Below are 13,035 nucleotides of genomic sequence, written 5' to 3' on the forward strand. Positions count from 1 at the left end.
ATTACTTCATAAAAGGTGATGAGTCGAAGAAGAGATGATGAGTCGAAAGAAGAGATGAATAAGGCTTTTATTAGCTAAGAAGAGACCATGCTTCTTCGTGAGTGACTGAACAAGTCTGAACGAAACCCACACAGTGGTGGGTGGAGTCAGCTGAGGCATGCCTCCATACACAGCGCCACCCAGAGGTGGCAATATACAATACAGTGGTTTACCACAAAGGCTCAGGGTGATCTAACATGGAATCATTAAAGATCCTAAATGGCATCGACAAGACAAATTTCATTGGCCCAGAAATTCGGGTCTCCACGGGTGAGTACGCACGGGGTACTCACCCGCAAGCCCAATGGAAGTGCCGGTTTCCTGCATGCACTGCGCATGCACGGGAAACCGGCACTTCCGTTCCCCTGAAAGAAGGGGTTCAGAGGTCGAACGCGTGCACAGGAAAGGCAGCGCGTGTGCATCGAACTTACATTTTTTTTCCAGGTTTTTCCGGGAGGTTAAGTCTCCAGGAGTTACACATATAAAAAGCATTCGCAAGGCCTGCTTTTTACAAGGTAAGTGGTGAATTAATTAAAATTAAAACATTTTTTCCACGGCTTTATTATTTTAAAATATTTTAAAGAAAGGTAAGTTTATTTTTAGCCCCGTTAGAAAATAAAATTATTTTTTCAAAAATTTAAATTATTGTTTAAAATAGTTATTTCATGTAATTTATAGTTTATTTTAAAAATATGATGTTTTTTAAAATTTATTTGAAGATTTATTGATGTTTTGGGGCTTATAGTATTTATAAGTTTGACAGGTCTTCCTGTCAAACTTATGAATGAAGCATTCCCTGCTACCATTGGCTCTCCATGGCCCACGTGATCCCAGGGGACGCATCGAACTAACTGCGTCCCTGGGATACGCAAGCACTGCATGCCGGCAGTTGGAGGAGGCTCAGGATCGCAATTCCACGGGGGCCCACAGCACAACGGCCGGCGTGCAAGGTAAGTGCAGGTTGGGGGCTTGCACCTGCGGGAAGCCCCTGACCCGAATTTCTGGGCCAATATGTTTAACATAGTCACACAATCTACAATAAGCTTCAAACTTGGACGAATGAGGGTGAATAGACAATACCTTACACAGAGGGAGCTGGATGTATGGAATGGGAGGCAGTGGGGCAGATTGTATCAGCATATTCAAGAGAGAGTTGGACAAGTACCTGGAGAAATATCCGATTGAAGGATTTTGAGAGCTATTCTAGGATTATGATACTTCCCGGACAGTGGGGCCATAATCGCCTTTTCTGGTCCTGGACGTTCCTTTGTTCCTATGCTTCTTATAGGTCTTTAGTCTTAATCAAGAATGGATTTTGTGCTTCCAGGTTAGTAATGTGATGTAATCTGCATTTCCTGGATCTAGCTTTAAGTGCAGAGCGGAGTCTGTACAAAAAGGGAGAGTCTATGACAAAAGGGATTAGGTATGGAGGAGTCTTTGTGGACGAATCTGTATGGAGGGAGTCTGTGTGGAGGTGGATTTGTGTGGCGGGGGTATCTGTTTGGAGGGAGAGACTGTATGGAAGTGTAGCTTTTTCAGTAGTGGAGTAGTAAAGGCTCTTGGAATGTTCCCAACTTTGGCCCAAGGAGTAAGCATGCTGCAACACAAGAGCTCTGCAATGCTGCAGTTAGTACATTCTATCTTCTTATGTATTTCGTTGTTGGCTCTGTAGTTAATGGTTAAAGGAGCAGTTGGAATGGAGTAAACTGGGTTTGAAAACCCAGTAAAATATTTGTTAAATTGGAACTGAAAAATATATATTTTTTAAAACTCTACATGATGGAAATCTGAAATAAAAATGGAAAGTATTAGAAATGCAGAGGAGGTGGGACAGTTACTGATGAAACTTCGGTTTATATCAAGAGTTTCCTGATTTTGAATTGGAATGTTGTTCAAGGCTTCGTGCTGTAGAAGGGGAAAGGTCTCCTGTTTAAAAGATAGGAATGGGGAATGTGCCAAATTTGGGGAAGAGGTAGTTATGCAAAGTATGGGGAGGGGGCACGTTTGTGAAGCATTGTGGAGGGGTGTGTGTGTGAAGTTAAAGGAGGGGCACTGAGTATAGTTTGGGAGTGAGGTACATATGCATAGTTGCCAACTGTCTGCTTCTTGCTTGGTGTTTCTGGCCCACTTTCATGCTTCCTCTGCCAAGCCTCACAAATATGCCACTTTTGGGCATTTAAAATCAGTCCACATTTCACTGTGTGTTATCTCTTCTGCACACGAGTGATGTTTCAGTCCATGTGACGAAGAGATAACACCCAATGCATTGTGGGGTTAGTTCATCAGCCCCCCCCGCCACCACCCACTCAAACCCGGGCAATTGCATGCTAGAAATATTGGCAAGTGTTTCTTAGGTCAGCCCAAGGATTTGTTCCAAACCTTGGTTAGACCACATTTGGAGTACTCTGCACAGTTCTCCTCTCCATATTATAGAAAAGGTTATAGAGGCATTGGAGAAGATGCAAAAATGATTTACAAGGGTGATACCAGAACTGAGAGGTTATAACCACCAGGAAAGACTGAAGAGGCTGGGGCTCTTTCCTCTAGAAAAGAGAAGGCTGAGGGGTGACCTGATAGAGGTATTTAAGATAATGAAAGGGGTCGCTAAGGTAGACGTAGAGAAAATATTTCCACTTATGGGGAGACCGAAACTAGGGGCCATGAATATAAGATAATCACTAATAAATCCAATAGGGAATTCAGGAGAAACCTCTTTACCAAAAGAATGGAGAGAATGTGGAACGCACTACCACAAGGAGAAGTTGAGGCAAATAACATCGATTCATTTAAGGGGAAGCTAGATAAGCCCATGAGGGAAAAAGTAATCGAAGGACCTGTTGATAGCGTGAGATGAAGAGCGGTGGGAGGAGGCTCGTGTGGAGCATAAACACCGGCATGGACCAGTTGTGCCAAATGGCCTGTTTCTGTGCTGCAGCCTCGTTGTAACTCGATAAAGGACAGGGGTTTATGAGGTGAAGTGTTTAATTATCACCAGGGGAATGATGAAACAGTAATCTCATCAGTGGGGCAGTGTTTCAGTTTACAAGTACAAAGTTTGAAGGGATCCACCAAGATCCTCGTATGGTATTTACTTTCAGGGAATGTGGGATGGGGGGAGTGGGTGGAGTGCTACAATACAGATTGTATAGAGTAATGGCAAATCATTCACTGCCAAAGTAAAGGGGAGTCTAACATATGATCTCTCGAACTGTGGATGAATGCCAGACCTTTACAGATCATTACTAAATCCGAATGTAAATTATCCGAAAGCCCTGGTCTGAAAGGGAAGCAAATTCTCTATTATTTTGGCAGATTCCCAGTTTTCACAAGGTTTGCATTTGGCGTGAGTTTCATGCAGAAAACTACACTTCAGTGTGAGTAATCGTACAAAGCACTTACATTTAAATAAAATTGGTTACTTTAATGCAAATTGCAAAAAGCAGCATAATTCAGGCCCTATATTTACTGAGTAAATAAATATCTGAACAGCACAGTTTAATTCCAAGCACAGTGATAATGAGCTCAGTCTCACATCAGCAAAGCCCTCGGCACTCTGCCTCCATCCATAAGATAAATAACTACGAGAAAAACGAACGCACCAACCATAGATCCTTGTGTCCAATTATTCAAGTTTAACTTTGCCGTTGCACTCACCAAGGATTTTTTCGGCAATTTGTTAACGAGAGTGGGTGGTCACTGGGTTGAACTATTTGGTATATTAATCAAAAACAATAAAGGTGAAGGTCCAGTCAGAGAGGGATGTAATATTATGCCACAAAAGAATGGCACACTCATATTTTCTCAACAAAAATTAACTGATGCTTGTTTACAAAGTAGAACAAATGTTCTCTACATTAAAAATATGCAGTGTAATTTAATCTAATGTATGGCAAGAATATATTCATCAGTAATAGCAACCAACTTTATTCTAAAAGCTTTGTTCATAAAAATAAATTTTCAGCAACCTTTAATTGGGAGAGATTAACAAAGGTTAAGTGAACTAACATATTCCACAGAGAAAAATGTGAGTGCTTTTTGTGTCCTTGCTATGTATTACTGGATTATTGAGCCCTTTATCCTAACTCTCACCAAGTTCCATTCACCCGTGCCCTGTGCTTGCTGACCTTACATTGGCTCCCGGTTCATCAATGTCCCAATATTAAAATTCTCATCCTTGTGTTCAGATCCCTCCATGGCTTCACCCTCCCTATCTCTGTAACCTCCTCCAGCCCTACAACCCTCCGTGATCTCTGCGCTCCTCCAATCCTGGACTCTTGAGCATCCCCGATTTTCATCGCTCCACCATTGGCAGCCGTGCCTTCAGCTGCCTGGGCCGTAAGCTCTGGAATTCCCTCCCTAAACCTCTATGCCTCTCTACCTCTCTCTCCTCCTTTACGTCGCTGCTTAAAACCTATCTCTTTGACCAAGCTCTTGGCCACCTATCCTAATATCTCTTTATATGGCTGTGTGTCTGATAACGCTCCCGTAAAGTGCCTTGGGATATTTTTACTATGTTAAATGGCACTATATAAATGCAAGTTGTTGTTGTTGTTTCGAGTTTGCCCATCAATTTGGTGTGCTGTCCATTTACAGCCCATCCTGATATGTTTCATTAACAACTTTTCATTTGTTGGGATCTAAAGGAAACTAAAGGCTGGATTTTCTATTTGAAATGTTGCAAACATTGTTATCTGCAGTTCTGGTTGGCTTTGTGTAAGTTTCTAAAACAATAATAAAGAAAACCTTTATCTGTACATACCATATGCAACCACTGCTAGAGCTAAGTACTGTAACTGAATTTTGTATCAACCTGTCTTTGGACCATAAGTAAAGCCAGATAGGAGCCGTATTTAATTTTTAATAGTCTCAATGGTTTGGGTGAGTTTGAGTGTTACGTTCTGATGGTGTAAAAGTCAACCATCAATTGTGACTTATAATAGCTACATTTGTTTTAGTATTTAACAATATATTATTGTCTTCAAATGCCAAATCACAATACACTTCAAAATGCTGAAAAATGCACCAAAAGATGTTGCGAATCAAAGTTTCCTGGGGGACATACTCCCAGACCCCTAGGAAATAAATTTGGGGCCACCAAAGCTCACCCACCCTTCAAAAATGTCTAAATTCACCATTACAAATATTGGCCCAGATATTCCGATCGCAGGCCTCCCGCGGGCGGAGGGCTGCGATCTGGAAAAATCTGCGCTTGGACCGGAGGGCTCCCGGGAGGCGCACAGTTCCGCTGCTGGGCCTCTCCAAACTGCCGGTGCGCAGGGCCCACGTATCCGAGAGGCGCAGGCGGTTCGCAGCATCCCTGGGGTCACGTGGGCCATGGGGAGCCAATCAAAGAAGGGAATCTCCCTTCATACACTTGACAGGAAGACCTGTCAAATATATGAATGGAGATCACCCCCAAAACATAGTAAAACTTCAAATAAACTTTTAAAAAACATCACATTTTTAAAATGACTTGAAATTACATAAATTAACTAATTTAAACAAAAATTTAAATTTTTGAAAAAAATAATTAAAGTTTTTAACGGGGCTAAAAATAAACTTACTTTTTTTAAAAAGTATTTTAAATGATAAATCAGTGGGAAAAATTATTTTTTTCACTTTTTTCAACTCTTATCCTGGTAAAAGCAGACCTTATGCCTGCTTTTACCAGGTGCAAGAATTGTAAGTGTTTTCTGCGGGCGGAGGGTCTCCAAAAAGCGGAACTATCCGCCCGCAGAGGCCCTTCTCCCGGGCAGGCGGAGGATCTGTCAAGACCTTTCTTGATAGATCGGAAATGCCGGTTTCCAGCGCATGCGCAGTGGATGCCTGAAACTGGCATTTCCAATGTCCCTACGGGTGGCTACACAGCACGTACACACCCGTAGGGATCGGAATAGCCGGCCCATTGTACTTATGTGTATTCTCATTTATTTTTGCTACCATATGGGGTATAACTGCAGTTTAAATCATGGACGCACATTATATATGCTGACACTCCAGTGAGTTACTGAGGGAGTGCTGCACTGTCAGAGGTACCGTCTTTTGGATGAGATGTTAAACCGAGGCGCCCCTTTCTGCCCTCTCAGGTGGACATAAAAGATCCCATGGCACTATTCGAAGAAAAGCAAGGGAGTTCCCTCGGGGCCCTCAACCAACACTTAAAACAGATTATCTGATCATTTATCTCATCGCTGTTTGTGGGAGCTTGCTGTGCGCAAATTGGCTGCTGTGTTTGCCTACATTACAGCAGTGACTACACTTCAAAAGTACTTCCTTGGCTGAAAAGTGCTTTGAGACGCCCTGAGGTCGTGAAAGGTGGTATAAAATGCAAGATCTTTCTCTCTTTTTTAACTACATTCCCAGCAAGAAACCCAACCTTACGGGAACATGGTTTGATGTTCTGTTGTGCATGATTTTTTTGACTATTTAAATGGATGGTCGGAATATCATGCACGGTGCACACCTGAATTTCTGATTCACACTTCCGCTGGGAGCATAGAGTCAGAAAAATATCCCTCAGATTCAATCTTTTGAAACTGTCCGCACATCCATATTGTAAAAAAAATGGCAGCCTTCCATTTTTATTGATGCAAATTGCTGTCTTTGTGCATGAATTTCTGGCTTGCAAGCCGGAAATTGCAGAGCAGTGTCCTCTCTTATACTTGGCTCTCGCGGTCTGCTTACACACCGGAGGTAGAGATTTTTACAGACGAGCATACGAATTAGGAGCAGGAGTAGGCCACTCGGCCCTTCGAGCCTGCTCCGCCATTCAGTAAGATCATGGCTGATCTGATTACTCCACATTCCCGCCTACCCCCGATAACCTTTCACCCCCTTGCTTATCAAGAATCTATCTACCGCTGCCTTAAAAATATTCAAAGACTCTGCTTCCACCGCCCTCTGAAAAAGAGAGTTCCAAAGACTCACGACCCTCTGTGAGAAAGAATTTCTCCTCATCTCTGTCTTAAATGGACGACCCCTTATTTTTAAACAGTGACCCCTAGTTCTAGATTCTCCCACAAGAGGAAACATCCTCTCCACATCCACCCTGTCCAGACCCCTCAGGATCTTATATGTTTCAATCAAGTCACCTCTTACTCTTCTAAATTCCAGCGGATACAAGCCTAGCCTGTCCAACCTTTCCTCATAAGACAGCCCGCCCATTCCAGGTATTAGTCTAGTAAACCTTCTCTGAACTGCTTCCAACGCATTTACATCCTTCCTTAAATAAGGAGACCAATACTGTACACAGTACTCCAGATGTGGTCTCACCAATGCCCTGTATAGCTGAAGCATAACCTCCCTACTTTTGTATTCAATTCCCCTCGCAATAAACAATAACATTCTATTAGCTTCCTAATTACTTGCTGTACCTGCATAGTAACCTTTTGCGATTCATGCACTAGGACACCCAGATCCCTCTGCATCTCAGAGCTCTGCAATCTCTCACCATTTAAATAATATGTTTTTTTATTCTTCCTGCCAAAATGGACAACTTCACATTTTCCCACATTATATTCCATTTGACAGATCTTTGCCCACTCACTTAACCTATCTATATCCCTTTGTAGCCTCCTTATGTCCTCTTCACAATTTACTTTCCTACCTATCTTTGTGTCATCAGCAAATTTAGCAACCATACCTTCGGTCCCTTCATCCGAGTCATTTATATAAATTGTAAAAAATTGAGGCCCCAGCACTGATCCCTATGGCACACCACTCGTTACATCTTGCCAATCAGAAAATGACCCATTTATGCCTACTCTCTGTTTCCTGTTCGCTAGCCAATCTTCTATCCATGCCAATATGTTACCCCCTACACCATGAGCTTTTATTTTCCGCAATAACCTTTGATGTGGCACCTTATCAAATGCCTTCTGGAAATCTAAGTGCAGTACATCCACCGGTTCCCCTTTATCCACAGCACATGTTACTTGCTCAAAGAACTCCAATAAATTGGTTAAACATGATTTCCCTTGCACAAAACCATGTTGACTCTGCCTGATTACTTTGAACTTTTCTAAGTGCCCTGCTATAACGTCTTTAATAATAGCTTCTAACATCTTCCCTATGACAGATGTTAAGCTAACTGGCCTGTAGTTTCCTGCTTTCTGTCTCCCTCCCTTTTTGTATAAAGGAGTTGCATTCGCTATTTTCCAATCTAATGGAACCTTCCTCGAATCTAGGGAATTTTGGAAAATTAAAACCAACTATCTCACTAGCCACTTCTTTTAAGACCCTAGGATGAAGTCCAAGCACTTTCCTGGTACTTTTCTGATGGATTTAGATCCATTTAAGTTATATTCTGTACGTTACTTTCTTAAACAGCGTCGATCTTTTACTTTGGTGGGATCATATTTTTAAAATGCAGTCGAATTTCTTCACGTTAATAGCTTTATTATGGTCCCAGACAGCCATGAGTGTCTGCAGGTAGTCCAAGAGGAGTTTGACATTGTGCGTGGTGTCGGGGCTCAGTGGAGTATTTAACATGAATGTATAAGGTGGCAGCAATGGATTGCTATACCTGCTAGATCTCATCCGCACTCAGACACCATTGTTTGATTTGAAAAAGTAGGCTATTTCAATTCACCTGACTCTTAAAAGAAATAAACCGTTTCGTACGCTAAAATGGTTTTTCAATCTGCTCAACTCCATCTGATACCAAATCTCATTCTGAGCAAAGATGTGACCTTGACTTCTCAGACTGTGGGAGGCATGTATCCTTGTGGAATTTTAAATATGAAGTAGGGCAACTGTTCGTGGGTGGCATCTACAGAGTTTAGAAAACAGACTACTCTAAGGGTATTTTTTCAAGGTATGGGCCAGCAACTCAAAGTAGTGGCAGCAATCAGTCCCACTAGGTGAGCAAGAAGCACATGTCAGTCTCAGTATGTGAGGCACAATCACACACCAGTCTCAGTGTCAGCCATGGCCCAGTCAGAAGACCCACTCCAGGGACTTGAGCACAAAAATCTAGACCGACACTCCAGTGCAGTACTGAGGGAGTGCAGCACTGTCAGAGGTGCCGTCTTTTGGATGAGACATTAAACCGAGGCCCCGTCTGCTCTCTCAGGGGGACATAAAAGATCCCGTGGCACTATTTCGAAGAAGAGCAGGGGAGTTATGCCTTATTTATCCCTCAGTCAACCCCACTAAAAAAAAAACAGATTATCTGGTCATTATCACATTGCTGGTTGTTGGAGCTTGCTGTGCGCAAATTGGCTGCCGTGTTTACTACATTACAACAGTGACTACACTTCAAAAGTACTTCATTGGCTGTAAAGCACTTTGGTGGTCATGAAAGGTGATGTATAAATGCAAGTCTTTCTTTCAGTGTGTGAGTCACAATCACACGTCAATCAAACTTGGTACAATAGTGAAAAGAATAAAATGGTTAAGCGAATAAAATTGCTTGGCAAAATCATATTCATTTAACAGTTTCCTCTGTAATTGCATGTCAGTCGCACTGTGTAGGAATCATTTCAGTCACAATGTGGAGGAATCACATGTCAGTCACAGGCTGTGGAATCGCATCTCAATCATAGGTTTGACAGTGTGTGGGATGAATACTGTTAGGTTTGGGGTGTTGAGGTGAAGGTAGATGGCACAGAGCGGGGCAAATCCTGGTGAGAGACGTGAGCATGGTTTATGTCCATTTTTCTCTTCTGTGTTGCAGGGCCAGTGGCCGTGATCAGCGGGGAGGAAGATTCCGGCAGCCCACTCCACCACATCAATCATGGGATTATCACACCCTCGTCCATGGATATCGGACCAGACGCGGTTGTTATTGGGATGACCCGGATCCCGGTGATTGAAAACCCTCAGTATTTCCGCCAGACTCACAGCCTCGGAAAACACCCGGAGACATGTAAGTACAAATAATTTTTCACTTTTTTTTTGCCTCTGACAACTTTTTGCATTATGATCTGCCACATTACAATTGCTGCGCAACACTGTGAATAATAAGTAACAGATGCACACGTGCGTGCCGAAACACCATAACAACGATTAGGCAGCCAGTAACAGCGCTGAACTCTGCAAGGCACTTCCTGATGCTTGCAGAGTTTGGGCGCAGATTGTAACCTGCCTCAGTGTAATGCGCTTTGACACCTGTGGAGGGAGCACTCTTGGCAAGTGTGAGTTGAGGCCCAGTCAGGTCAAACTTTGGAGAAAAACAAAATGGCTTCCTGAGGTGTGTTGTGACAGTATGTTTTTCATTTTTGTTAAATTCAGTGAAAATTGAGCCATAATATTCCAAAAATGTATGTTTATGTGATTGCTGGAAGGCTGCTGGAGCATACTTTGGTTAATTATGTGATGATTTTTTTTTGGCTTTCTGAAATAATGTCAGTATAGTCTGGTATGTTTTACAGCGAGTGAAACCAAAGGCTGCCAGACAGTGAGGCGCTTACTCCCTGGAAAGGAGGAAGGAGAGGGGGAAGGGAGCTGGATCTCCAGCTGTATGCACAACTGATTTGGGGAGGGACCTTTGTAAACATACATGCCAACAAACAAAACTCAGAAAAGCTTCAACAGCACAGACCCTTAAAAGTGGCAACACAGACTGCCGTGGTTCAAGAAGGTGGCTCACCGGCACCTTCTCAAGGGCAATTAGGGATGGGCAATAAATGCTGGCCTTGCCGGCGACGTCCAGATCCTCTGAACGAATAAATAAAAAACTCAATAAAAATGTACAACTGAGAAAGCAGCCCTGAATAAAAGCCTATGGCCAAAATCATGACAAATGAATAAGTTCAATTCTTTTTCATTACATTTGGATTTCCAGATTTCTAATACTGTAGTGTTTTCAGATAATATTCTGCAATTCAGTTTGTTTTTCTGTGCAAATTGAACCCCGTGTTTATGACATACAATAGGCAGTTACACTGAGAGTGAAGTGGGACATGAACTTGTGCCTTAAGCTGCACCTGTAGTTTTTGCAGTGGTGGATTTAAATTTTTTTGAAGAGCGAAGTGCACTCCGATTGTGTAAAATTTATATGTTGAGGAGTCTGTCGGCATGGCCCTACCCCAGATATTTTGAATTTTTAAAGTTTTTTGGTGATTTTCCAGCATTTTGACGTGTATTATGATTCAGCAGAGAGAGACCCAGACAAAGGAACCATGTACAAAGCTGAAATTAATTTAACTGTATGCAATTTCTAGAAATACATATTATTTGCAGTAAGAACATTTTGTTCTTTTATTAAAAATGGATTGCACACAAAGCCAGGAAATGTCTACAGAGCAGTGAGAGTTACAGACACATCTCCATCATCCACATGAACTGCAAAGTCTTCACCCACTTGCTTCTGGCAGATGGAGATTGTCCGGTTCGTAATGGGAAGCAATCAACAACCCCAATGACACCACTATAACCTCCATCATTTACATAGTACACGAGGTCCTGTCATTTCCAACATTATCATCATGAGAGCTACTTTGTCATTGAAGACAACATCCTTACAGTGTATAGGTAGATGCCACATATAACCGACCAGCCTCAGCAATGATAAGAACCCTCAAAATCAGAGGGCAAATACTTGTCTAGCCACAATTTCTGAAAGTCATAGGGGGAAAAATTCAGTTAGCGCCCTTAAGAGGGCGCTAACGAGACGCAAAGCAACTAGCGCCTGGGCATGGCACTGCCCACGCCTCCTGCAAAATTCAGCGGGAGGATGGTGGTGGCACTAACTGGTAGCGCCCTGCGGCGCTGCGCCGCTGGCGATGACATCATTGGCGTGCGCAGCGCCCCGCTCATGCCCCGGCCACGATCTTCGGGAGCGCCCCCTGACTTACCGCCGGACGCTATGTCCGACGGGGTCAGAGGGGCCTACCTGCGACCGGGGAGGCGCAATTTAAAGGCGAGGTGCGGGGCAGCCATTTTTGTTGCTGGCCGCCTGCCAGCACCTGCCTGCGCTCCCGTTCCAGACCTCCTGAAATGCCCCCCCCCCCCACCCCCGCGGAGTGCTGGCTGCACTCCAAGAGCCCGGCACTTCTCTTGAGTGCCGGGCTCTTTTGCCTGCACTCCTGATCCCCAGGGGCCCAGCTGGGCCCCAGGTCGCGCTGCACAAGGCCCCTCCCCTTTAAGAAGGGGAGGAAGGCCTGCAATACCACGGCACGACGTGCCACAGTGTGTGGCGCTGTGGCACATAACGCCGCAATATTGACTCACAGCGCCCCAAGAGGGATGCGGGGCACTTCCAGTAGCGCCCCGCTTTCCTCTTGGGGCACAACCACTCAATTTCCTGCGCGGGGATGCTAATTTTTCCAGGGTGCTACTTTTAGCGCCCCGGCGAAGTTAACGCCCCAATTGGGGCGCTACTCCATTTTTAGCCCTAATAATCTCTTCAAATTAGCGTTTAGTGACCCAAGGAGGGTACCACTGACATCAAGCAAGTGCATGTTGAAACTTTTCTCTGCCCCATATCAAAAACAGAACGAGCATCTGCAATAGTTTGACCGTACACTTGAGCATCTGTGCAGCCACTTCCCACATGAAGCCTTACTCCAATAATGTCAATATTCAGCTCTTTAGCACATTCAAGGAGAAGCCAACAGCTCTTGAGTGTTGCTCCAAGTTTCACATTCAGGCGGCAGATACACCTGGAGTTATAGGGAGCGATTCGCAGCACATGGTTTGCATTCTCACAGCAGAGTGACATCTGTTCTCCACACGCGCGAAGTTCAGCAAACATAAAGAAGAGATCATTCGCGAAATCCAGATATTCATGACCATTTCAGTCATTATGTGCTGATGTAAATATGGACCCAAAGCACTGACCACTCGCTCTAAACACTAGTGGTGGGCAACTAGGCATTAATCACAATTTTGAATGCTGTAGCTTATCAACGGGTTACACACTATCCTCAGATGATAGAATGATAGAAATTACAGAAGGAGGCCATTCAGCCCATCGTGCCCATGCCAGTACTAACTCTGCTACTTTCATATTGTTCCTTTTCAAATGCTTAACCAGTTTCCTTTTAAATGCTG

At 43.6% G+C, this 13,035-nt stretch overlaps 1 protein-coding gene across 2 annotated transcripts in view; it reads left to right on the plus strand.

The window, feature by feature from the left end:
- The window catches only part of LOC147100008 (NT-3 growth factor receptor-like), a 945,826-nt gene that overhangs the window by 767,436 nt on the left and 165,355 nt on the right, over positions 1 to 13,035 (plus strand). For both annotated transcript variants that reach the window (XM_085968572.1, XM_085968573.1), the window contains exon 12: positions 9,716 to 9,907. In XM_085968572.1, coding sequence (XP_085824698.1) covers positions 9,716 to 9,907 — 192 coding nt within the window. The remainder of the gene's footprint in view (positions 1 to 9,715; positions 9,908 to 13,035) is intronic.

The sequence above is a fragment of the Somniosus microcephalus genome, chromosome 27 (genome assembly GCF_052327205.1).
Source record: "Somniosus microcephalus isolate GS21.2 chromosome 27, FLI_Smic_1.0, whole genome shotgun sequence".
In the NCBI taxonomy this organism is placed as follows: domain Eukaryota; kingdom Metazoa; phylum Chordata; class Chondrichthyes; order Squaliformes; family Somniosidae; genus Somniosus; species Somniosus microcephalus.